Source organism: Vidua chalybeata, chromosome 16 (genome assembly GCF_026979565.1).
Source record: "Vidua chalybeata isolate OUT-0048 chromosome 16, bVidCha1 merged haplotype, whole genome shotgun sequence".
Taxonomy (NCBI): domain Eukaryota; kingdom Metazoa; phylum Chordata; class Aves; order Passeriformes; family Viduidae; genus Vidua; species Vidua chalybeata.
In genome coordinates, this window is record NC_071545.1 from 7,443,467 (window position 1) to 7,469,645 (window position 26,179).

The following is a 26,179-nucleotide window of genomic DNA, read 5'->3' on the forward strand; positions in this document are numbered from 1 at the left end:
TCAAATGTGAGACAAATTCTAAATTCCTTTGCAGATGTGGAGTAATTCTATGATTGGACTGTGAAATGGAGCTTATGCTCTGGTACTACATTTGGAAAACCAAAGAAGACTTTTATTTTAAATTCTTCCAGTGAAATAGCTTCAAATACATTTCTGTGATGGAATTCATGGACTGCAGTTCTGCCAATGCCCAGCACAGGGAGAGGAACAGGCCAGAAAGAGCATTTGTTAAATAGCAGTGTTGGAACAACAAATCAGTAAAAAGATGTTTCCAGGGCAAGACATCTTAGTTTGCATTAGACATGGTCTTGTGTAAATATAAAAGCCTCTTTATTCACTTACACTTCCACGAGCACCAGTAAAGCTTAGGAGAGGCTTGGTTCTTAATGAATCCATCATGCTGAAACTTAGTTGTGTTTTCTATTCTCTAGTTCTCAGCTACATCTCCACAGACTACCTGGAAAGAGAATTTACCAGGGTTTAAGAATATTAATTTATAAATTCCTGGCACCTAGTCAAACTTCTAATAACTTACCTCCTGTCTTTTCTTTCTCCTAACTAAATAACTTGTTCCTTTGGCCTTGTTTTGAAAGGCTCTTTCTGACTTCAAAGCAATTATAAATATCACGCTACTCATTTAGGTGCATAACTACTGTACATATTTGAATACCTTTAAAGATCAGGGTATGGCTCACACTGCGTCATTCCAATCCCAGCTTGCTGCCACACCAGAAAGGGAAGTTGTGTTCCTTTCCTGCTCCTCCCAGTCTCAGCCAAAATGTTTCTTCCCATGTTGCAGTAGCTCAGGAAGTTACTTGATGTCAAGGTAAACTGAGCCAATTCAGCCATAACTCAGTGCCCTAAAACAACTCTCTTTCCATTTTAAGGCTGTTGGTAGTTTATGGAATTTTAAAAACTTACCCGTTGGTAGTGAGCAAGTAACTTCTTGAAGCTGTTAACCTGTTTGGAGCCTTCTAATGAAATCCATCTTTTTCTTCTGCTTCAGTTCACATGGCTAAAGCATTGGTATTTCATAGGTGTCCCTGCCAGGCTGCAAAGTGCTTGTGGGAGCTTAGGTGGAAGTTACTACCAAAGTACAGACCACTGTTTCTAATACCATATGAACAGAGCCCTCCATTTCACTGCTAAAGGACTGACTCACCACAGATTGCAAATTAGTGGTGAAGCTGCCTTGGGATAATTTATTGTATTAATAACTTGCTCTCACCAAAAAATAAGTCCTGTTCCCCATTCTTACTTTATACCAGCCCTGGCATTTGTCAAAAGCCTCTTATTTGATTCATCCGAGTAGCCCAGGAGGAAAAAGAAAGTGGATTGTTCTGTCACTAAATTTAATGAGCTGGACAGACTCAGCACAGGGTCTAAGAGCTCAGAGGCAGCACAAGGATGTTAGAACTACAGTTGTGGGGGGGGACAATTTCTTTGCCCATCAGTCGTCATATATTAACCCTAAGCTGGGCCAGACTCCTCTTTTCTAAGCAGTCTTGATCACTTAAGTCATTCATGATATGAGAATGGATTTATATGGGTGGTTCTCAATAAGAAAAGCATTTTAGCATTTATTAAATGAAGAGCTGGTATATTTATTCTAAACATTTTGATGCAGAAGAGATTTAAACAAAAAAAGCTTTTATAATGCTTTAAAACCTCAAGCAAACAGGACCATTTACACTCCAGTGGATATTTTGCCAGTAAAATTATCATAATTCCACTTTTGTTTTGAGTACCAGCTGTTCCAAAGTGGAAAAACAAACTACTAGCTCTGTTAAAAACTTTATGTTTGAGTTTACACAATTCCTATGTGTGACAGCCTGCAAAACAGGTTTGTACACTCTGAAGGACATCTGGCATCTTTTGAAATTCTGTGGACTAATTGTTTGTATCCTAGCAAGTACCTAGGGAATAAGTACCTGTCAAGGAAGGAAGAAAGGTTGTGAAACACAACTAATTCTTTTCCCCTGAAATCAGTGGTAATATGCACTTCTGCACCTCTGATCAAATGCATATTTGGCCCTACTCCCTCTACACAAACAGAAAAAAAATTATCACAACTCACTGCTTTAGGAGCCATTGGAAAGAAGGTCCATTTCAAAAACCTTCAGGAAGTTTTTTTTAAGGAATGTCAAAATGCGTGCAAGAATTGCTGTCTCTGTGTTCCTTGTGCTGATCATCTTAAAGTACATCCTAACTGCTCGGAAAAGGAAGCACCTGCCCCCAGTTAAGGCTTTCCTGACCTGTAGGCTGTGTCAGGGCTCAAACAAAACACAAGCTTGCAGTACAGCGTTGCACTCATTATAAACTGAGCTGTCCTGTGCTCACAGTGACAGTAAAAAGTGTTCAGTAACAGTCACTCTGTCAGCAGAATGCATGCTGCTTGCTCTCCACTGGAGTTTTATCTATTATTCAACACCAGTAACCCCTGAGTGCTGAAATGGTGCTACCTTGTTTCCATACTATATGAAATGTATCAGACACCTTTAATAAATCTCACCTAACAAGCAGAGGTTAGAACTGAAAGAAAGCAAACCCAGACAATGCACTGCATGCTACTTTTCCTTTTGTTAAACAGAAAAGTGATTGCCATGCACAGCTGGGACTTGCAGCTTGACAAAATTCTAAATATTACAACATCGCACAGGTGAGACTCTTCCTTAATTATACTCGATTTGAAAAATAGGGTATATTTTTAACTCTGTGCCAGAGAATAGGGTTAGGGTTAACCTCTTGGTGGTGCTTGAAGGAAAGGCTTCCACTTAGGCAGAGGTTTTTAGTCTCTCATTGTAAGTGATACTTTTTCTTGAACTTTCTATGTTGTTAGTGGGGCTTTGGTTTTGTTGGCTTTTTTTTTTTTTTTTTTTTTTTTGGCTTTGGCTTTGGCTTTTTTAAGTGCTACCCTGTACACTAACATTTTCCCTGGTTATGATCTGTTGGAAGCCCATATTTCCATTAATATCTGTAGAAGTTTTTGTTTGTCCGTGGCCCACATGTTGCTGCTGGTGTGCAGCCAGAAGCCGTCTGGTTCTCGTGTCAGGATTTACACAAACGCCCCTTCAGGAAAGCTTTTGTTCTCCAACCAAAACTGCCCTGGACTCTGCTCCAACGGAGAGCTTTCATTTTTAGTTCTAAGACTACCTGCTTTCAAAACAACTCTGTAATCTGTCCTACAGTGTTCTAATATGAACAATGCTGCAGATTACTCGGTCCTCCCATGTCAGCACTCCAAGAAACTCCCAGGTATTTGCTTTGTGTATTATAACCACACTGTACCTTATGAGACAAAATGCTGCCACAGCCTCGTGCAGCCCTGTAACCAAAATCTACTCGTTTCCCCTCTGTTCTGTGCTGTTTCCTCCAAATATACTTAGCTTCAAGCGATGTCTTTTTGGGTTTGCTTGTTGAGATTTTGTTATAAAAACTTCTAAAAGTCATACCAGTGGAGGGAGTGGAGGGAGTATTTGGAAAGTCCTACTGACTCTGGCTTAACTGGATGGGTTTTTTACACGGTAACAACCAAGTCAAAGTGTCCTACAGAATGACCAAAATTGGAACTTTCCATGCATCCTGTCCACTTTTGGCTGGACAGGTACGGCAGCGTTCCCTCTTGCATCCCGTGCGAGGGCGTGTGCCCCCACGGCTTCCCCGGGAGCTCTGCTGCCGCCTCTGCTCTGCAGGACGGCTTCGGAGTGAAGCGCTGGGAGCTGCCCCGGCGGTGCCCGTCCCGCCTCTGTCCTGTCCCTGTGCGCCTCAGCTCTCCAGGACGGGTTCGGTGTGACTTTACAGTGCTGGGAGCTGCCCCGGGCGGTTCCCGTCCCGCCTGAGGCGTTCGCGCCAACTCCGCGTTCCGCATCCCCCTGGAAAAGGGGGCGGGCGGGGCCGGGACCGAGGCCGGGGCCGGCAGGGACGCACGGCGCGCGCGGGGGCCGCCGGGAGTTGCAGTTCCTGAGCGCTCAAGGAACGCAGGAAACTCCATTTCCCGTCTGTCCTCGGGAGGCGGGGCGCGGGTGCGCGCGCGCGGTATGACGGGTATTGTAGTTCTTACGTCGCGCGTCGGACGTGCGGCAGGAGGAGGGCCGGAGGCGATAAAAACTACTATGATGGCGGTAGGAGAGGCTGCCGGGAGGGGGTACGGCGGCCCGAGAGGCCACACTGCGCTCGCGTCGGGGCGGCGGAGCACACGCGGAATCGGCGGAGCGAGTGCTGAGTCGGTGCCGCCGCCGGCTCCCCCCTCACCCGGGAGACGCTTCGGGGCCGCGGAGCCTTGTGGGGCCGCCACAAAATGGAGGCGAACGGGAACGGCAGCGGGAGCAGTAGCGACTCTGCTCCCGACTGCTGGGACCAGGCGGACATCGAGCCGGGCAGCGGCGCCGGCCCGGGCTGCGCTCCGCCGGCCGCGGAGGCCGAGGCGCAGCAGGAGCTGCTCGGGGCGGCCTTCAGCCGGCAGCTGAACGTCAACGCCAAGCCCTTCGTGCCCAACGTCCACGCCGCCGAGTTCGTGCCGTCCTTCCTGCGGAGCGGCCCGGCGCCCGGCCTGCCGCCGCCCTCGCCCCCGCCCGGCCTCCCGCCGCCACCGCCGCTCGGTAACCGCGGGGCCGGCACCGCGGAGGGCGAGGGAGGCAGGGAGGGATGGGGGCCATGTTGGGAGGGCGCGGGGCGAGCGGGGTGAGGGTGCCGGGCCCGCGGCGGCCGGGAAAGGGCCACGCGGGGCGGGCGAGGAGCCGGGCCGGGCTGGGGGCGGCGCGGGGGTCAGGGCCGCAGGAGCAGCGTCCGGCCGCGGGAGGGTCTCCCCGGCGGGAGGGGCACGGCCGGGGAGCCCTGCGCAGAGAGGGGCGGCGGGAGCGCCGCACGGGAGCCGCTGCCGCCGCCCGAGGCAGCCCCCGAGTTGGAGGGGGCCCGGGCGGGGGGAGGCCGCGGTGCGGGGCTCTGCGGGCTGTGCCCAGGGAGCAGCAGGAACCGGGGTGCTCGGGCTCCCTGTGCGTCCCGTGTGCGTTTTGCTGGGACCTTTGCTCGCAAAGGGTCACCACCCATGATGGGAAAAAACCACATAGCTCTGCTCTTCCTATAATATATAACATAAATATAATATATGGAATATATATAATACATAACATGTAACTCTAGGAGTTGCCGAAGATTTTGGAGGTAATAAATTTAGTGTTGCTGGGGAGAAAAGCACTGCTTCAGCCACCAGTGGCTCAGATGTATCTTAAATGTCTCTTTGAAGATTATATCAAGTAATTTTTTTTTTTTTCCTAACATAATGCCGATAAAGGATTAGTAGGGAAGGGAGTTCTGTCCAGCTGGCCTCAGCTAATGGAATAACCTGAAATTTACCCTGCTTTTAATTTCAAAGGATCCTTGTGTGCACAGACAATGTTTATACTAGATTTACGTTGCATATGGGAAACTAAAGGAGAGCTACTTTTTCACTTTCAGCTCCAAACTGAAGATTCTTCCAAACATCAGACATGCTGCTTAACTTTGTGGTAGTGTTTTAATGTCACTCCTATAGCTAAGGAGTTTGAGATCTTCCTAATTTTTCATATAATTTTCTTTATCCCTATTGGCATAATATGAAACAAGCAAGTGTTTCAGATATTTATCTAGTAATTTAATTTCACTAAAGACATAATGTACTTGTTACATTATGTTGGCCTGATTTCCTGTTGGTTGTGGCTTATTTTTTATTGTATTTTGCCTTAATATATTAATTGGTCTTGATCTCCCTATTATCTAAATTTAATAGTTGTTAACAACTAAAATCTGTACCTTTTATACATGACACTTTAATATTTTTGTAACAGAATATTAACCTGTTCCTTGTGTTAGATTATATATTCTCTACAGCTGTTCAACACTCCTGAGTTTTAGCAGAACTTATAGCTCATGTACTGTGCAGGCAAGTGATATCTAAGTGCATTAAAATAAACTTCAGGGAAGCCATGGGCAGACTCTTGAATTCCATTTAGAATAAATGTATATGTTAAAGTTGACAGAGGTAGACTGGGTAGCTTGGGGCTGCGATGAACACATGGTGCACCTTTGACTAATCTTCAGAATCCATTCCTGTATTGCAGATATTGCAATCTGAATCAAAGGTTTGGGTTTTTTAGCTATGTAACCAATATTGAAAGCTTTTTTAGTGTTTTGAATATTATTAGAATAATTTTGATTTTTTTTTTCTTTCTCCTGGCTGCTTTTTAAGATTTCGTCTAAGACATTCTATAGTTAATTTTTTTGGTAGGAATTCAAACTACATCTCCTCACCTACTCATTATTCTTCACTCTTCTTTTCTCCACTCTTTTGCTACTTCTGCAACCTGTGATGAGCTTCATCTTTCCAGAAATTAGGGATGGCTTGAAAAGTGTCTGATCATCTGGAGTGATCAGAATAGCTTTGCTTTGTGTCTTCGTTGCTGAGTAGATTTCCTACATAGTGCCTGGTTTGAATTTACCTTGATTGCTATATCTTCTTTAAGGTTTAGGATTATGAGTTTCTCTTAGTACCTTCAATATCCCTAAGATTAGGCAGACAAAAACCTGCAGTTAAAAAAATTCTATTTCTTTCCTAACTGGAATACTGCACTTGCTGGGTGCTCCTCCAGGTCTGATGTGCTTGGTTACAGAAGGTAATTGACAGTCTTCTCCTTGCAGATGTTTGTATAAGGTGACAACTACTTTCCTGGCTGGAAGAACTAGGTGGAGCTTGCTCTGGAAATAAGTCAGAACAACATGTGATTAGACAATGGTGCTGAATAGGTTACTTTTCAGCAACCCAGTTTGCTTTTGTTCCCATAGGGAATTAGGTGCTCTGTGACACTCACTGTTCATTACATAGTTTGTAGTGGGAAGAACCTAAATTAGCCTTGACAAATCTAAACCTTAAGAAAGATAAGAAGTTGAGTGTCACTTGAGGAATTTCAGTGGCCTAAAGTTAAGTTCTAGTAATGCTTTTCTTCTTGGAACTTTCTCTTGGTGAGGTTTTGTTCAAGTTGTAATTCCTTAGTAAATCAAAGGCCATTATAGATCAGGATAAATGTGTAGTAGCAACATGGCATATAAAAATTCCACAGGACTGATTCCATTGTGTGGCTGCAGTGTGTAATAGTGTTTGTTTCATGCACGCTAACTTAATGTTTCTAGTAATTTGAATAAAATTCCTGTCATTTATGTTTAGAGCACAGAAGGAGCACTCTCAGAAGCCATTTATGGAGTAAGATGTTCACTTTCTAAAACTGGGAAACTCCTGAGACCTGCATTCCTAATAGCTTACTTTAAAACTGGTTTACACATGGGAAATTGTATATTAGGAAGAAAGCTGACTGATGTTTACAACCAATACAACTTATGCTCAAAGATAATTTCATTCCAAAATAATTCTGAAACTATAATTTGATTATATGGGAAAAGCATATTATTTACATTTTTATGCCTAAGGAATATACTAAAATCAGTTCTAAATGTTGTAGCTGTGAGGACTTGCATTTATCAAATTGTGTCCAAGTCAAACTCGTTTGTGTAAAATCTGTCTTTGTTGGATTCTGTTGGAAATGTGAAATGAAGCCTTTTGGGTTTTCTGTCTGTGACAGCCATGGCTGCAGTGCAGTTATGTGCCAGGTGAACTGGGAGGGAGTCACAGACATGTTGTACTTCTGGGGAGACTCTCCGGCAGTTGCTGGACTAGCAACTCAGCTAAATTAAGGCCATGTGTGATAATGAAATGATAGTAGATTGTGTTAGGGCCTCTAAACATTCATAGTCACAACTGTGCCTTGCAACTTCACTCTTTAGCTTCTATGACTTCTTTTTGTACTATATTTCATTAATTTTGTAGATGTATGTAGCAGAAAATTACATTATTTATTTGTTTTTGTATCAAGTCATGGTTCAGAGGGAATAGTTAACACCAACCTCCAATTAATAAGATTTCTATTTTTTTTAATTGGGTATGAGAGAATCAAAACATTTTTGAAAATGCAGCATCAATCTGCATTTTTGTGGTTCAGTTTTTGTCATAGTTCTTGAATAATTACAGGATTCTTGGTAAAATTTATCACAGCTTCCTTGTATGGTCTTTATTATATTTTGTATTAGTTCTTCTTTTCAGAAATAATTTTGAAGTATTCACTGTTGAATCTGGAGCAGGAGACTAAACTAGCTAACTCCTGGGATACCTTCCAACCTGAATTGTTCACTGATTTGAAGTATGCAGTGGTAGTAGCAAGAGAAAAAGCATCATTAGTATGAAAATAATAAGAATGAAAAGTGTGGCACACAGCAGCGGGTGTAAGGAAAGCATTTGTCCTTTTGGTGGTATTAGGGCTACTGTTTAATTTGGTCCTTCTCTTGACCACTTCAAAATAATTTCTAAATATTTTTGATAATGACTATAGTTTAAACAACTTGCCCCTACAGTCCTGAGCCAAGCAAACATCTGGCTTAAGATTCAGTGCCCCTGTTTGCTTCACTCCCTAAATATCCTCACTTGCCTGCAGTAGTCACTTCTGAAACAGTTGCATTCAAGCAGCTGGACATCCTCAGCCTGCAAGTGCTGTAAATAAATGGATATAGCATTTTTCTTCCTGCTTTTCCCTGCCCTCATTTTTTCTGACCTTGTAGCAGCTGGGACATGCATATGTCAGTCAGACACAGAGGTGGAGTTTCGGTATCATCTACTTCAGTTCTGAAACCTGTAGTTTCCAGAGCAGGATGATGAGTTATCTCTACCACTGTGTTCTCCAAAGCCTGGTATCTCATTTTACACTGTGAGACTCTTCAGTCCTCAAGAGACTTCACTTTGCATGTGCACTTGCTGAGAAAGGCTTGTCCAAGACTAGCCTTTCTAGTTGGGGACTAGTAGCCCACAGTTCAAGAAGCTGTTGTGCTAAAGGGTTACATGGTTTTTCATGTCAGCCTTGGAACAGCCCTGTGCTGATGGTTTCCTCATCAGTGCTGGTAGTGTTACTGTTAATCCTTCAGAACTGCTAACTTGAACTGCTCACATGGCAGCAAATCAGGGTTGTATTGTCAGTGCCAGTATATGGGATAAATTCTTCGTATCTGAAAATCTTGATTTGAGTTGGCACTTGACTATCTAGAGCACTATTCTGTATCAGCTTCTCTAGACAAGTGAGCTGTACAACCACTTCTGAAAGAATGCAGAGAAAGGCTGGATGTCTTGGCACTGACAGGTGATCAGATATAACACACCTGTGTGGTGCACTCAGGGTGCCAGTGTGTTACACAGATGTCCTTTGTCTACATCTAAAGTGTCCCCAGGAAGGTGGCCAGGATTGTGTTGCTCCTGTTAGAATAATTCATCACCCTTGTGGCCTTGCATGACTAGGACACACAAAGCCCTGGGAGTCGGCTGTGCACTGCATGAACTGTCCTGGGGGCTGAGGCAGCCTGCTGACCATGTGTTTGGCACTCTGCTTTGGGCTACTGCTTCAATGTGTTTGGAAGCATGATGTTATCTTAAAACTTGATTGCTCTATCAAATTAACACAAAAATAAATCCTATTTATAATCTGGTTTTACAGTTCCACTTTAGGAATTTTGGCATTTTTCTTCTGTTTTGTGATGAGAGATATGCAAGGAAAAGAAGTAGCTGATTGTATGAAGCTAAGATAGAAAAATGGTTTTACTTTGTTGGTTTTTTTTATGAAGGAGTAAAGTAGTCATAATTTAATCCATTAAATTAATGACTATGTTTTGAAGAGGTCTGTGGGAAAATGACAGTGATTGTATTTCATTACAAAAGTTAGTTTAGGACAGGAGATGCAATACTAAAAATATGACTCATACTAAAGATACTGAGTTATGAGAGATTTTTGTCAGAGTGGAATCCTGAACTGTTGAAATACTGAGCTGGGTTTCTTGAGTATCTGTCTTAACAATCAGGTTATCAACTCAGCACAAATACTTGACCTTAAGCAAAAGAGGACTTCAGTATATTCCCTGAAAATCCCCATAAGCTTTCTTAAACTTAGTCGTTAAGGAGCATGTCAAGTTTAGATAAGATAAACTTAAGGTGTGTCCTCACTGGAGAAGGAAGAAGGTGGGTCTTTTACTAAGCTAACATGTAATGAAATCCTATGAATATGAAACAAGTGCTAATTTTTTTGGTGAATTTTACAGAGTCACATTAAATTATGAAAGCTGCTTTTGCTTTTGGTGCATTTTAAAAACTGATGTGTCCACTGGTGAAGCTGGGGCATAAGCAATAAAGCAGGGCAGAGAGAAGGACGTAATTTGGCGTTTAACTTTCAAAACAACTGCCTTACGGTGAACTCCTGAAAACCTTTTCTTTCTGTACAATTTTAAGTATTGGATATAAAGCACTTTGTTTAGCTTTATTTGTGCTTGACATAATTTTTGTGTGTTTTGTTATCTAAGAATCTCTTGGGGCTTTTTTATTCTGCTTTTCACACTGTGTGTGTTTGATGCAGACTTTTATTTTTTTTACTCTTCTGTAATTCCCTTTATGCTTTCATTTTAAAAAAAGGGGGGGCAAACATCTGTTATGTAATGCATGAAAACTGTTAAGACTGTATGACTATCGTGTAAATATGTGCTGAACTCAGGTATTGTAATTACACATACAAAAAGGTGATGGGAATCCTAAGGTGGGTGTCATATGTTTCTTCACTCTTCAGGAATCCTTGTGAAGGAACTTGATACCTGTATTAGAGAAGCAATAACAAATTCACTATACAGGTATCTAAGTTTTTAGATAAGATGTTTATTTCAGGCTGAATTTGCCTTTTTATTTTTTTTACTTTTTCGTTTTTTTAATCTCTCTGCTGTGTGGTGCAGAGTTTCATTAACTCTGTAGTCTACCCCAGTTGTCAGGTTCCAGTCCTGTCTGGGTTCTTATCACTCCAGCAGCAGAGCAAGCTGGGAGCTGAGTGCTGCTTGTATTGCACCAAATTTATGCCTCTCATCAGTTCTGTGAAGGCATTTGCATTGTGGTTCAGGTTTGCTGCTGAGGAATTACCAGTTAACCACTGGGCAGTTCTTACTTGTGTGGAGACCTTTATCAGCTTTTTCTGTGCATCTGGTAAACACTGAGGTTTGTGTAAAGATTGAGGTTGTCACTACTGCTTAGCAGTTGAGTTTGACTTTAATTTGTCTTTTAACCACTCTTCTAATATTGATTCCTACTTTGCCAGCTGTACCTGTTCTAGATATGAAAACTTGCTACATTCTAATATAAATTTAATTAAAGAGCAATTTTCTATTGTTTATCTACAAGCATTCTAATATGTCAATGCTGGAAAGTTCATGGCTTATAGTCTTTTAAAACAATATTTTCAGAAGTTGGATGATAACTTCAAATTTGTTGTACTTGTTCAGCTTTGGTTATTGTACAACAAAAATGCAAACAAGTACAAAACTTAGTGTGATATGCAACAAACTCTTCAGCTGTAGTAGAATGTTGTGTGAATGAAGTAGGCAGAGTGGATTCTTTAGGACATGAGATGTATTTTAAAGAGATCAGTCACCGTGTTTTACAAGTTGTGCAGTTTTGGACTCTGTATTGGCAGTGTACATACTCTTCCAGTGAATTTTACATTTAAAAAATCCCCACAAGTACGTTTTCCAGACAAGTCTCTGAATTACATAATGTCATGGTCTGATGGTACCAGTAGATAAATGCAGCATCTGTATCCATTTTTGCCCTTAGCATTGACAACAGAGACATTCCATAAAATGTCCTAAGGCTCTGATGTTGAGCAGGAGTAAAGATAAGCCACTCACTCCGTGTAATACTGTGGATAAGGTTGCAACAGCAGCTCATGACTTACGCTTGAAGGAGAGATGGAGATGGTTAGGTGTAGAATCCAACAGCTGCTTGTCATGCGTAAATCCAATAATTTGAGGCATTAAAAAATTGGCGTCACTTAATGCATGTCCTGACTTTAAAACCAGATTTCCTACAAAGTATGTTTTGAGTCACTCTCATATGAAAGGTTCCTGTCTGGATGATCTTCACAAATGAGGTGACAGACCAAAATGCTAAGGAGGCAGTAGGATTGCATCCTTCTTTTGAGATGATGGTCTTAAGGCACATTTCAGGCAATTTGTTCACTTCCACACAGTATAGTAAATATGAGCCTTTGTCTGAAATATCCTGACATAACCTGAAATTGTTTATCAGAAGTAAACAATTACTGTGGTGACTGTTTATTTTTGTCACTCAGAGCATGTTAGTTTTGAAATTAGGGTTCTTTATTTATTTACTTGGTTTCCTAACAATTTCTTTTTTAGTGAGTGGTTTATGTTTCTTTCTGCTTTGAAGAAACAGTGTATGTTTGATACAATTCAGTGTCCTCTTCCAAAGCATGTCTGCCACTTGTGTACCAAAGTGACCAGAGTTTAATAAATGGCTGTGGTTATAGCTGAATATCTGTTGTCCCCTGGTTATGTACACTAGTACTCTGTAGCATCCATGCACAAACTGTCTTACTGACTCTCGTCTGCTAGACCTGTACAAAATTCATAGAGGGACCTTTTTTCTACTTCCTCTCTGTTAGCTGTGAAGAAACTTTTTTCCTGTCTGCATACCTACTGTATTGCAGACCAGAAAGTAAAAACCGAGTTTATATGAGTGCTGTTGATTGACAATATACTTCTCAGAAATTAACTAGCTCTCCAACCACTCATAGAACTTCTGGTCCAAGGCAAGTGCATTAATACTGCCATTTGATACATTTTTCATTACAGACAAAGTTCTGGAGTGAAATCAAAAGCTTGTTGAAATGGTCTTATAATTAAAATATTTATGCATCCCTACCACAGTATGTGTGAAACAGCCAACAATCTTCTGATGTGCTACAAAATGGAGGCTCTAGGTTCATACCTAGATTTTGTGCCACCTGATTGCCACACTCGAAAATGGACTGCTTGGCATCTTTTCCAGCTGCCAAACAGGAGTGATAGATCATTTCTTTAAAAGGATCTAAGGGTATTCTATTGTTACGCTTTTACTGATTATATTAAATCATTCTCTTCAAGTCTGGCTGGTTTGCTTTCGGGAGTGTAGCTCACGTCGGATCCAAGACAGGAGTGCAGGGAGTGCTTTCAGTCGGGCATTGCTGTGCCCCCTCCCCGCTTTGCTGCTGGCCACTGGATGTTGTGCTGTGACCCACATTCACCCTGCCTGCAAAGCCCTGTCCTCTGGCCCCCTGCCAGCTCTCCCAGCACTGCTCCACTTTAGAGAAGTCTGCAGCAAATACGCAAACAGTGCGAAAGCAAAGAGGCTTAGAATCAGGTCCTTCTCTGTATGGCTTTGTTCTTTTGAGGAGATTTGTTTCATCTTTAGGTCCCATCATGCGTATAGAGCAAGTGATGCTCTAAGATCTGTGTTCAGAATTCAGTTGAAGGAGAGCTGGAGTACAGCTAAACAGAGGGTATGAATTTTGTATGTGGTTGAAAAAAAGATAACTTGTTTCAAAGAATTATGAAGTTGAACTTACACTAAGAGAAAGCTAAATAGGTTAAGGTTTTATGTATAGTTATAGAAGGCCCCTTGATCATGTAAAATAATGTCCCAAAACATTGAGTGGTGCAAGTGTTAATTGCAATGTATCACTCCTAGTAGGTTTAATAATTAGTTACTTCTCAGCATAAAATGTAGAGGCATGGTTTAGTGCATGAGAGGGTTGAGTAATTTATCCAAAAAAACATACTTGTAGCTTTGATAGATGCACCTGACCAGTGAGATTGCCCTCCACGTAATGGGACTGTGCTCTGGTGTTTAAGAGGACTGGCAAATTTACCAGACATCTGAATGAATTTGTCATCTCTTGATTTAATAACTACAGAAGATGTTAAGAATTTGTTTTTAATAGCTTGTTTCTATTTTCTACTCAACATTTAGTGGAAGTGAAGCACAAGAGCAGTGTAGACATGGCTGTAAGCAGCTGCTGGCAGACCCTTTCCCTGCATTTGTGACACCACGTTGTGTCGTTGGATACAATGAAACTGCTTTGGTATTTTTAAACACCCTAACACTTAGCAATAGCCAGCCTGCTCAAAAAGGATGGGCAAGTAAAATACTGTGTATAGAAAAATTGCTTGCTTTATGTCTATCTTTCAATTCAGGGGGAAAAAATGCATTGTTTTTAGAAGTGGTATATTATTTTCACCATGTTTAGGCAGTGTTCTTTAGCAGTATTTGTGCTTAGAGGCTGTGTTTAGTACCACTTAGCAGGGAGGGAAGTGGTTATTCTTTCCATACACTTCTTGCAATAAAGTTGGAAGATGGTCTTTTATGGCCAAGTTTGGAAGTTGGACACTTCATTGTACTTTAAAAGATAAACTTTTTTCTCTGCAGGTGCACCTGTAGAGCCTTCTCCAGAGGAGCAGACAACCTCTTGTGAAGGTAGTCATTTGTGTATCTTCATTTCATGATTTTTTAAAAAATTATTGCAAATAATCTCTTTTAAATCTCTATGAACCTTTTCCAATCTTTGTTATCCTCATACTACTCTTGTAAGGCAATGTGATTATCTGTATTTATTTACAGTTTCATAAGCAGTTGGGAAAGGCTCATAAAGTAGCTTATGGAAGATCATAAAACTAGCATGAAGCAGAATTTTTGAAATGAGCCTGTATGTTAAAAAGTTTTGGCAAGTGCCAAAACATCTGAACTATCCTTTTATTAATTTAGTCACTCATTTTCCTTTGTTCTTGATTACTGTCATGGTAGGTATGTGTCTTTAATGATTCATTTCTCTCCCTTTTTTGTCTTCTAGGTTCAAATGCTGCTGTTAACATGGAAATTTCAGAATCTGTTGGTAAGATGAGAATTGTTCTTTTTTACTATGATAGTACTATAATGTACTACTACAGTGCTGTTGCTGAATCACTGCAAACAAATAGTAGAGCCTTTACACTTACAAATAGTCCTTAGTGTACTTTGTTGTTTCTTTTTACTTGGATGAGAAAAGAGGTAATTAAACACTAGTATGCATTGAGAGCTGCAACTGGATTGCTTGGACACTATAAAACGATGAGTGCTTTATTAAAAAAATAATTTCATATTATCAAATAGCCCCATTAACGTATGTGGAATGGTGATTAGCAAAGAACTTTCAAGTGGTCAGCAATGTGAACAATCAGAACATGGAAATAGTGTCTTTCTAATTGTTTTTATATGGCTTATGAGTGAACTTAAACTATAATCCCTTTCCTTTGCTTTCTAAACATATGGTCATGTGTGTCAGCACTACTGTGCTGGTCTGAGTGGATCTTCAGATTTGCTTTTGCTTTGTAAAATTGTTACCTTGTTAAAACAGAAGTTTCTGTATCCTAGATTTCTTATGTCAGCACACAACTAGCTTGAAAGCTCCTGGTATTAATAATTTCAGAAAGGAGCAGCAGTTGTCCCTTTTTCTATGGGAAAACGTTAACAGACGTTAACAGTAGTTAAAGCCCTGTGATTGCGCCTTTGGGACAGGGGCTTTTCCCCAGGGTAATTCTTTTTCATTTCTTTATCTATATGAACATATCTAATTGTTTCATTTTTAGTGGAAAATGGAGAGATAGAAATGTCCCCAGAAGAGTCGTGGGACCACAAAGAAGAACCCAGTGAAGCAGAGCTAGGAGGTGGTCCTGCAGGAGATGCGGGGCCTTCTGAAGAGAGCGCTCAGGAAATGATGGAGGAGGAGGAGGAAATACCAAAACCGAAATCTGTTGTAGCACCTCCAGGTGCTCCTAAAAAAGAGCATGTAAATGTAGTATTCATTGGACACGTAGGTAAGTTTTAAGTGAAGGTGAAGTAGTTGGATCTGTCTATTGTGTCTTAGAACTCAGAGGATTAGAAATGAATGCTGTTCTTTGTATTCACCATGTCTTGAGGCTCACAGGAGCACTCACTCTAAAGAAGCTGCTCTGGAAAAGGAAAAATTTAAAGGTCTTTCAGGGGCAGAGGGCCAAGGATAGAGTGTGTTCTCTTGAACACAACAATGCTTGTGTTCATGATTTCTCAAGTACCTTTTCCTGTTGAGTGCTGAAGTGACACATCTGTGTTTATGATCTAAAGAACAAAATCAGAAAATTGTGCTTTTCTGCTTATTTTAATTAAAAAGGGTTCTTACTATTAGATTCGAAAATTATTATTCTAAATACCAAAATGTGTAGGGTTACAGCAATATATTAACATAATTCATGGTTAAAAGAAGCATTTATAGCAAAATATCTTCATTCAACAAGCTTCATAAAAACTTGGGTGGTGTCAGAAGTAGAGAAGAATTATTGAATCACAAGTTATACAGTAAATTCTGTCTTTTCATTTCTGTAGTTACTTACCACCTTAAAAGTACTGTAATTTCGGTCCTTGTGTAAATTCAGAATGGAGTCACAAAATTAAAGGGGCTGTGGGCAGAGGTACATCCCAATATTGAAGAGCAGCCCACACAAGTTAGGGACAAGGGATAAAGGAAGGAGAGAAGGGGATTTTGCAAGAGCTTCCCACACTCTTGACCCTGGCTTTAGCTGCATCACTGCTTGGTGAGGGGTTTTTGTTATGGATAATGCTGAATTGATATATATGAAAACAGCATGTTCAAAATTTGGTGTAATTTAATTTACAACAAATTATAATGGGAACAAGGGAAGGTGAAAGATGCTTTCAAAAACTTATATTATGGTTCAAAAAATAAATCCTTTGGAACCAAACTAGATGAGTTAGTTCATAATGGTCTGCTGTTTCTAGAATTGCACATTGTTGATGACTTGAATTAATTTTTTTTAGATGCTGGCAAGTCAACTATTGGAGGACAAATAATGTAAGGAAACTTAAATTTTAGATTTCCTGTTCTTGTGAATTAAAAAACGTCAATTAAAATGAGTAATATTTTCTTTGTGGCTTTAATCAGCATATGTTAATACTTTTATAACAATGTTTCTATCCCTGTCAATTGAGGTACTTACTGTCTTTGGAATTTCTTAATTCCAGCACATTAATGTTATTGCTATAGGATTTTCACTTAATAGAAGCAACTATTCAAAAGCAAACATTATAATTTTTTTTTAATTAATCACTTTCCTAGAACGTGGCTGTTTTTCTTTGTACTTTAAAATGCAATTTGAAACTGCTTTATACTATTGGTTAAACTTTGTCCTTTCTGTGAAGATTAAAAAAAAAAATTATATCTTCATTTCCCACTCATAACAATCTGTGGGGATTGTATAAGTATTTTCTGCTTTGTGTAAAATTGCACTTTTATTTTCCCTCTTCTTAGGTATTTGACAGGAATGGTTGACAAAAGAACACTTGAAAAATATGAAAGAGAAGCTAAAGAAAAAAACAGAGAAACATGGTATGAACTTCATGAAGATAGTAGCACACTTTGCCCTTTACTGCAATGAAACTGATTTTAGTCTCTGTCCCAGTAGCCCTGGCTTCCTCCAGGCATGATGGTGCTCTTGTCCTGGGTAGAGTTTTTTTGGGCCTCTTGTTTGGTTTGGGTTTTGTTACTGTTTTTTGGTTGGTTGGGCTTTGTGGGGGCAGTGTGTGTATACAGCACATGTAGCAGCCTGATTTCTGCTTCAGACAACTCCTGCAAAATTGATTTCATTTTTGAAAGCTTCCTCTTTTTGGCTGGAGGATAAAAGGGGTTCAAAGGGCTCTGGAAAAGGAGCAGTTAAAGACTTCCTTAGGGGTAGAGCATCCTCAGGGGATGGGCATTGACCTGAACTCACTGAATCATGTGTGAGAGAGGGGAATAGAAAGGATGACATAGTTCTTTTCACCAAGCAACCATTGTCCAAGCAGCATCTCTTCAGCACCACCCAGTCACTACAAAACAAAAGCTAAGGATGTCTACAGGCTGCTGTTAATGGCGAAAACTATTGCTGTGTTAAACCAGTTCAGTGGAGTTATTACCACTTCTTTATCCTTAGTAAGAGCATTTTTTTTTCTTCTTTATATTCACTGGTTTTCACAAAACCTGACAGATCAAAGTAATTTTTTTTTTTTAATTTCAGTTTATCTAACTGAAAGCTAACTTGTTGGCAGCCAGTGGGAAAAATTATTAGGAGGGGACAAGAGTCTGTATAATGAAAATCTGTCAAAGGTAGTGTGAATAAAGATGGTGTCTATTTCATAGCCAACTTCTGCTTAATATGTGCAAATAAATGAGAACTAGTAATTATATTTCTCAATTATGATATATGCAAGTAGAACTAATGTTTTAGTTAATTATGCTGAGAATGAAAAAATGTTCTGTATTTGATCCTGAGATGTTTCTGAGACTGAGGCAAAATTTAAATGATTTGAAGTTAGATCTCAGCTGAAGAACTTAGAAAATGAAAATTGTTTATTAGAATTTTTAAAAATGAATCTTGTGAAGGAGAGCTGGCAATGGGCTCTGCAGCTCACTGTACACACAAATCAGTAAAGTATTTCAAAGACCAACATTGACTTTGCATTTAGCAATACTGAGGTGGTTAAAATAAGTTAGCAAAAATAAGGTCTCTTATGACTAACAAATTATATATAAATGTAATAAAAATCAATACAACAATAGAGTATTTGGGTTGGGATTTTTTTTAGGTACCTTTCATGGGCCTTAGACACAAACCAAGAAGAACGAGACAAAGGTAAAACAGTAGAAGTGGGTCGTGCCTATTTTGAAACGGAGAAGAAACACTTCACTATTTTAGATGCTCCTGGACACAAGAGCTTTGTTCCAAATATGATTGGTGGGGCTTCTCAAGCTGATCTTGCTGTGCTGGTAAGGACAAATCAGATACTTTTATTTTGCGTATGCTGTGGTATTAAGCTTCTGGTTTTTATTTTTTGTTTACTTCTTTATTCTTTTGGTTACTTACAGAAGGCAGAATTTTCAAATGTTACATTTACTGAGATGAGTGAGTTCTGAAGTAATTTAACAACTTCTTAAAACTGTCCACAGATGTCATGTGATTTTTTTACATGTCAATGCAGAAATTAATGGGTAATACTGAGAATATACCAGTGCATTTTGGAAGCTTTTACTAGGTCTGACTAACCAAATTTTTTTTAATAGGGCAGTATTATTGATTGTTCTGTTGAGAGAATAGTAAAACCTTTATTAAAATATGTATCTTTAATTAGGTTATTTCTGCAAGAAAAGGAGAGTTTGAGACTGGATTTGAGAAAGGTGGACAAACAAGAGAACATGCCATGTTAGCAAAAACAGCAGGTGTAAAGCATTTAATAGTTCTTATTAATAAAATGGATGATCCAACTGTAAACTGGAGCAATGAAAGGTGAGTTTAAATTAAAAATACAATCTTCATTGACAGATACTACAATATAATAATTCCTAGGTAAAGTAATTTTTGTTTCCCATTATTGCTGAAAGACTGGTGACCTAAAGGCAGAGGTTTTAAAACTGGCAGGAAAACCAGAAGCTCAGTGCCTAGGACAGTGCTTCTCAGTTAAGCTGCAAATTCTACACTCCCAGCGTTCACTGTCAACTGCTTGGATCCATGCAGACATACCTAACAAACCCCCATGCATTCTAGCATAGTTTCATTGTTGACTTGGAAACTTTATACTGAGCCTAAAAAAGGAAGCAATTGTATTTTCAGCAGTAGAGTTTGCCAGAGTTGTCAGAGAACTGCTGTGTGTTCTGCCCAGAATTGTGGAAGTTTTAGTGGGAAGCCGTGAGGGCCTGTGCAACCTTGGAATGTCAGCCTGCTTCACTAAGAGACAAAAGCACGCCCAATTCTCTGTCTTGGTCTTGCCCCAACCTTCTGACATTACTGAATTCACCGCAAACTGAGAGGAGGCAGTGTGGCAGAAATAAATAGCACAAAACCTCCAGAAACTGTAAGAGATTGGAGGAGACTGAGCCAGCACTGAAGTGCCAGCCTGGAGCCTGACCTCAGGAGGTGTCTGCGTGGTCTGCCCTGCTGTGCTGGCCTGGATCTCTTGCTTTAAGCAGTTCCAGCTTGTGCTGCTGCTCCCCAGCCCTGCCATTGAAGCATAGGGAGAGCACTGATGGTGCTTTATGAAGCAGAGGAATGAGGGGGAATAGGGGAACAGAAAATAACCGAGCTGTGCTGGAAGGCTGGGAAGAAGATGCAAATAGGCCTCCAGACCTTAATTAGGCTTGCTTGCTGCTCACACAGTAACTTAACTGATGGAACTGAAATGTCTGCATGTTTTTTAAAGCACAGGATTATGTTATGCTGGCATAAGTGGAACTTACCTTGATCTGCTTGTCATTCAATAGATATGAGGAATGTAAAGAGAAACTGGTGCCATTTTTGAAGAAAGTTGGCTTCAATCCCAAAAAGGACATTCATTTCATGCCCTGCTCAGGACTGACTGGAGCAAACCTTAAAGAACAGTCAGAATTCTGTCCTTGGTATATGTATGTATCTTAAATTGAGCAAATTGAATAATTGCTGTATTTCAATAAAAGTAAATGCTTCAGTGAAGCTGAGAGGTAGCAGAGCGTGGTATATTGTAGTTGTGTGCCAATGTGCTTGAGGAAATACAGCCAGAGCAACAAGAACACAGCCATGCAACATGCCAATGAAAAGCATTTGCAAACTGCAGAAGATTATTAGTAAACTATTAGCAGTGTTCTTTGGCTGTGTGAGTGCCTTACGAGCACTAGAATTTGCCAGTGATGCTGCAGCTGACATTGCTAGAATGAGTAATTGTTTGATGTGAACAGTTTGCTTGAAGCTGTATTATAATTAGGGACAAGCAATGTCTCTCAGTAGATGTCGTGTTTTTCAATATTGTTCAGTGTACTTTAAAAAGAATTAATGGAAATCACATTTGGACCTAGCTTATGATTTTTTATTTCCAAAATATATTTTGGATGTACATCTGTCGTGAGTCTCAAAGGAATAATTAATTTGTGTAAAATATGCCTGTAATGTAACTTAAAAACATGCATTTCCTGTGTATTAATACGTTGGTTGGGGTAAAGTGGACACTGCTGATGGGATCTTATAATAGATTTAGCGGTCTTAGAGGTCATTTTTCTAAATGATACCAAGATGAATATGATTCCTTTTGTTGGACTGCATTTATCCATTTTGAGTAATTTTTTTAAATGGAAGAGTGCTCACGAAATTGAAACAAATGCCTTCTGCTTTTTTAGTGGATTACCATTTATTCCATACCTGGATAATTTGCCAAACTTCAACCGTTCAGTTGATGGACCAATCAGGCTGCCAATTGTGGATAAATATAAGGTACAGATTAAAGTAATAATATAGAAAGTATAAAGAGGCTGTTTTCAAAAAGCAGTAAATGGACTATTTACTGTACTTTTAGAGGGTATCTTTCTTCTTTGCCAATGTTACATTTCCAACTGTAGAATAGAGGAGAGAAGGGGAAGTAAATAATTTTGGCATTATATGAAACTCCTGAAATCTGTAATCTTTCATGAGAACAATTTCCAAAGTACTAAGTCTAGCAGTGCTTAGATATTCATAGAGTTAAGTAATCAAACTCAGAGATAAATCATAACTAGTGGACTCTTTAGGAAAATCTTTTCAGTTGCTATGTAATGATTTCTTTTTGTGAAGGACATGGGCACTGTGGTCCTTGGGAAGCTGGAATCGGGCTCTATTTGCAAAGGACAACAGCTTGTGATGATGCCAAACAAGGTATGGTAAGGTTTATATATTTAGAAAATTTACTGCCATAAAAAAAGAGCTTTGTTCTTAAAGATACTCATTACTTTAAATCAGAAAACATTCTGTTGCTCTGTTGAGCACAACTAAGCTCTAACATTTTACATAGGTGACGTTTCTGGGCACAGCGTTGTTGTGTAGCTCCTTAGCAGTCAGACCTTGGGTTCTCCGTTTCTCCTGCCTTAGTAAACTCAGTTGCTGGACTACAAATTATCACACTTCAACTGGATTTTATTTCATGTTTGTATAGTTGGCCCACTAAGCCTTTTTTACCTGCTGTGGGTTAATATTGCTCAAGAGTTTCTTTCTTTCCTCCTGTCTTTTTTTTTTTTCCTTTCCTCCAAAGGGAAACAGGAAAAAAAAACTTGAAAAAGAAAAAAACTTCTTTTAAAAAATTCAAGTATTAGTAATTCAAATATTTTAAATGTTCTGAAGCTTGACAGAACCAAATATAATTAACTTAAACTGTAATGGAATTACTTACTGAAATACTGTTATATTACAATTATTTTGTACCTGACTAAAATATTCACAATGCAAAACTACGGTTTTTTTTCTTTAAGCACAATGTGGAAGTTCTTGGAATCCTTTCTGATGATGTAGAAACTGACTCAGTAGCCCCAGGTGAAAATCTAAAGATCAGACTGAAGGGAATTGAAGAGGAAGAGATCCTTCCAGGATTTATTCTCTGTGATCTCAACAACCTTTGTCATTCTGGACGCACATTTGATGCCCAGGTAGAATAAGAACATATAATCGCTGTATAGGGGGGTAAAAAACCATGGAAATACTTTATGTTTTACCAAATCTAAAACTTCGGTAGTTTGAAGTTTCAGTTCAGATTTCTTATTCACTGCCATATCTCTAAATGGGCAATAACATATATACTTAACACTGACATCATTAATTTGAGTTTTTAAAATATAAGTTGTTTTGAATGTAACTTCTCAATGAAGTTTTAGATACTTATAATGGTGAAAGCAAGACCTCATCAGGCCAGTTCTTCAGTTTTTTACTTCCATATTATAAACTTTTAACATTTTGCTCTTTGACAAAAATGTATGTGTATATTGTTCAATAGACTTTTTAATATAGTTCTGCATTGATTATTCTCTGTTCTTTTATAACTGAAATTAGGAAAAATGCACTTATTTTGAATTGTTTTACAGATAGTGATAATTGAGCACAAATCCATTATCTGCCCAGGTTATAATGCAGTGCTGCACATCCACACCTGTATTGAAGAAGTTGAGATAACAGTAAGTGTCATTTTAAATTGTGATGTGAATAGAAACAATCCAGTTGTTGGGATGAAGAGTTCTGTCATGTCATACATCTGTAGAGCAGCTAAAGCAACAAATTATCCAGCCTTGAATGGAATTCTTGGTTGTGCCCTAACACAAAAATGGCTGTAACTGTTAGCATAAGCCTTCTGAAAAGTGGTGGATGTCATGACTGAATAAACCATGCAAACTTTTCCATGTATTTGTTTGTAAGTATGTTCTTTCTTAGACCAATTCTGTTCGTTTGTAAAGAAAAACAACCCTTATTTTTGCACGCACAGCTATTCTTTTTTTTTTCTTACACAGGCCTTAATCTGCTTGGTAGACAAAAAAACAGGAGAAAAAAGTAAGACACGGCCCCGTTTTGTGAAACAAGATCAAGTCTGCATTGCCCGTTTAAGGACAGCAGGAACGATCTGCCTTGAGACATTCAAAGATTTCCCTCAGATGGGTCGCTTCACTTTAAGGGATGAGGGTAAGGCTGCTTCAGCAGCAGGTACTGACTGCTGCAAAAGCTTACTTGGACTCAGAGCCACATGGCAGTGAGGTATTAAGATACTGTTATCCAGTGGAAATCACTCTCCGGGTAACAATGGAAAAGTAAATCTAAGCAGATTGTCATTGTGCAGAATCCTTGCTAGTAACAGAGAGACAGTTTTATTTGAATAATGTACAGAAATAAGCATTGTGAAACAAAAGACTGGATTTGAAAAATAACCAGCAGTGCTTTTTTAATGTGTCCTTGAATGTCCACCTACAATATGAATACCATAGTTTCGCTATTTAAAATTGAAAAGTATCAGGGGGGTTGTATGTTGGGCTTTCACATGCAGATCCTGGTAAACTCAAAGATTTGTGGGATGCGTTTAAAATAAATTATTTGAAAAGTAGTAAACAGATCTGATAGTGATTCTGCCTTGCCTTCTCTTTAGATGAGTGTAGAAGCAGGCTTTCCACAATCCACAGTGTGTTCTTTGCTGTCAGAATAGCAGGCTTACTATTTTTAAAATTTTACTGTGCTTTTAAAATACACTGATGACACAACACAGTAATTCATTCTGTGATTTCTAATACTTGAGAGCCTGTATTTTGGGGTAAATTTTCATGTTCTTGGAGATGTCTACATTCCTTTCACAGTAAATATAACTCTGCTGTTTGTCTCCTTGGTTTAGGTAAGACCATTGCAATTGGAAAAGTTCTGAAACTGGTTCCAGAGAAGGACTAAGCATTTTTCTCAATGACCCCGCACAATACTGTGAGGAAAATCGACTCAGCAAAAGCCTACTTCACACCGCCGTCTTATTTTCTGCCCATTGATAAACTTCTCCCCATATTTTGCAAAGACAAATTTCACAGCAAAGGTCCACATTATGTCAGCTTTCTCATATTGAGAGCTCTGCTATGCCACTGTTGAATTTTCCCAAAAACAATTTTTTTTCTCCCAAATTCTGCTTCCTTGGAAAGATTCGGCAATAGCTTTGTAAGTGATGTGGACATAATTGCCTATAATTATGAAAATCTAAAGGATTTTTAATGTTTAATTTCCCCCAGCATCTATATTAAGACCTCTTTTTTCCAGGCAGATCATTCAGAGTGTGCGAGTGTGTGTGCACATGTTACAAAGATGACTACCATGTTAATAAACTATTCAATTTGAAATCTTTTTCGGTATTGGAATTGCTTTTGAATAATGTTTTTTATCCAGATGTAACGCACTTGCATTAGCTTTTTAACTTCCCAGTAACCCAGATATTTGGTTACTTGGACTTTTCTAAACTCCTCAGCCTCCCCACACACACAGTTTTAAATGAGGCAATTGGGCACTCAACCAAGTTTGTATTAAAATAATTAGGTTTGCCCCTTCCCTTTCTTGAATGCATTCTGGAAATTAAAAAACATTCATGCAAATGTGGTACCTTCATTAGCTTTACATTTGTTAATATCTTCAGCAAATTTAGGTTGACTTAACATCATTACTAGACACAAGGAGTCAATTTTGAAGGCTAGAACTACATATTGTGTCTTTATAAAAATTCAGCATCATTAAATTCTTAACTGCAGAAAATGCTAACAACCAGTAAATCAGCGAAACTTGCAAAAATAAGAGAATCTGTGGCAATAGTGCCTATTAGTATTTATAAGAGCTACATTTTGTGGGAGAACTGGGCCAATAAAAAAAGTGCCAGTTACATAAATTACTCAGTTCACCCTGTCTTTAATTTAGAGGACCAGATAATCCTTGCTGTTTTAAAGACCAGTCTGAACTGAGAGGGAGAAAGACTATTTAAATCCCTAAGAGTTTGCACATACCGAAATATGGGAGGGTCAGAATCAAGCACAGTCTGTAAATTTTTGCATATCAAAAAGCAATGTAAGCTTATGAGGACCAGTGAAGTTTTTTCTTGAGAAATTAAAGCAAAACTGGTTCAAAGTAAAGCTTACTCAGTACAACTTGAAGGAGCTGCATAATAAAACCCTATTTAGCTGCACTTTGAAAATGGACTGTCTGCAATTGCTGTCCTGATTCTAACAATCAGGATGAAGGCTAAGGGATTTTTTTCATTTTCCAGATTATTAGTAATAATTATTAAAAGATACCTTCTGAGCTTCTTCAGAATATCTTAAAGTAAACATTCTCAGCTGTAAAATTGGTGAGCCCATCTTCTCCCCCAAAGATTTACAGTCTAGTGACTGTATCTGAATTGAAACTCAAAACTGAAACAGATTTACCTTTTTTTGGATTTTTTTTTTGTTTTGTTTTGTTTGTTTCTTTGTAACTGTGGAACTCCCATTCATTTCACTTACAGCTACATTGTATGGACAGAAGAAGTTATTGTCCTTCAGTTTCATATGACTACACTTGTAGCTACCGTAATGCATGGAATTTAAATAAATTTTATTATGTCTGCAAATCTCTGGGCTTTTATTTTTTTGGTGAATCAGGGTTTAAAAAGTAACTTTTTTTTTTTATTTCTACCAAGTGAACAAAACCTACAGTTCCTTGGATCTTAAACTAATGAAGAAATTAAAAGCCAGGGAAACTTACTGTCTTGTTCCTATTCTGGACTGACAAGATTTCCAGATATCTGACTGCTTTCTTGAAGTAAGCTCATGGATTTGAAATTTGCAGCGACCATTATTGGGGAATACTTAGAGTTCGATTCTTAAATTGCTAGGACCTTAAAAAAAAAAGTTTTAAAAGCATTGAAGTGTATTTGAAG

At 39.1% G+C, this 26,179-nt stretch overlaps 1 protein-coding gene across 2 annotated transcripts; it reads left to right on the top strand.

Annotated features, from left to right (window-relative positions):
• The first annotated feature begins 4,178 nt into the window (after nt 1–4,178).
• GSPT1 (G1 to S phase transition 1) lies at nt 4,179–25,870 on the top strand. Of its 2 annotated transcripts, XM_053957102.1 has the most exons (15): nt 4,180–4,598; nt 14,360–14,407; nt 14,781–14,822; nt 15,556–15,783; nt 16,781–16,814; nt 17,271–17,348; nt 18,584–18,764; nt 19,127–19,281; nt 20,253–20,393; nt 21,138–21,231; nt 21,568–21,648; nt 22,239–22,412; nt 22,845–22,934; nt 23,265–23,433; nt 24,131–25,870. In XM_053957102.1, the coding sequence occupies exons 1-15, from the start codon at nt 4,298–4,300 to the stop codon at nt 24,181–24,183; spliced, it is 1,869 nt and encodes a 622-aa protein (XP_053813077.1). In that variant the 5' UTR covers nt 4,180–4,297; the 3' UTR covers nt 24,184–25,870. The 2 variants fall into 2 exon arrangements, with proteins under 2 accessions (XP_053813076.1, XP_053813077.1); XM_053957101.1 differs by lacking the exon at nt 24,131–25,870 and having other exon boundaries at nt 4,179–4,598; nt 23,265–24,117.
• Nucleotides 25,871–26,179: the final 309 nt, after the last annotated feature.

Coding starts and splice junctions, on each gene's coding strand:
- GSPT1 (XM_053957101.1), top strand. CDS start 4,298: ATGGAGGCGAACGGGAACGGCAGCGGGAGCAGTAGCGACTCTGCTCCC. Junction 14,408..14,780: donor GCAGACAACCTCTTGTGAAG/GTAGTCATTTGT, acceptor TTTGTCTTCTAG/GTTCAAATGCTGCTGTTAAC. Junction 15,784..16,780: donor AGTATTCATTGGACACGTAG/GTAAGTTTTAAG, acceptor AATTTTTTTTAG/ATGCTGGCAAGTCAACTATT.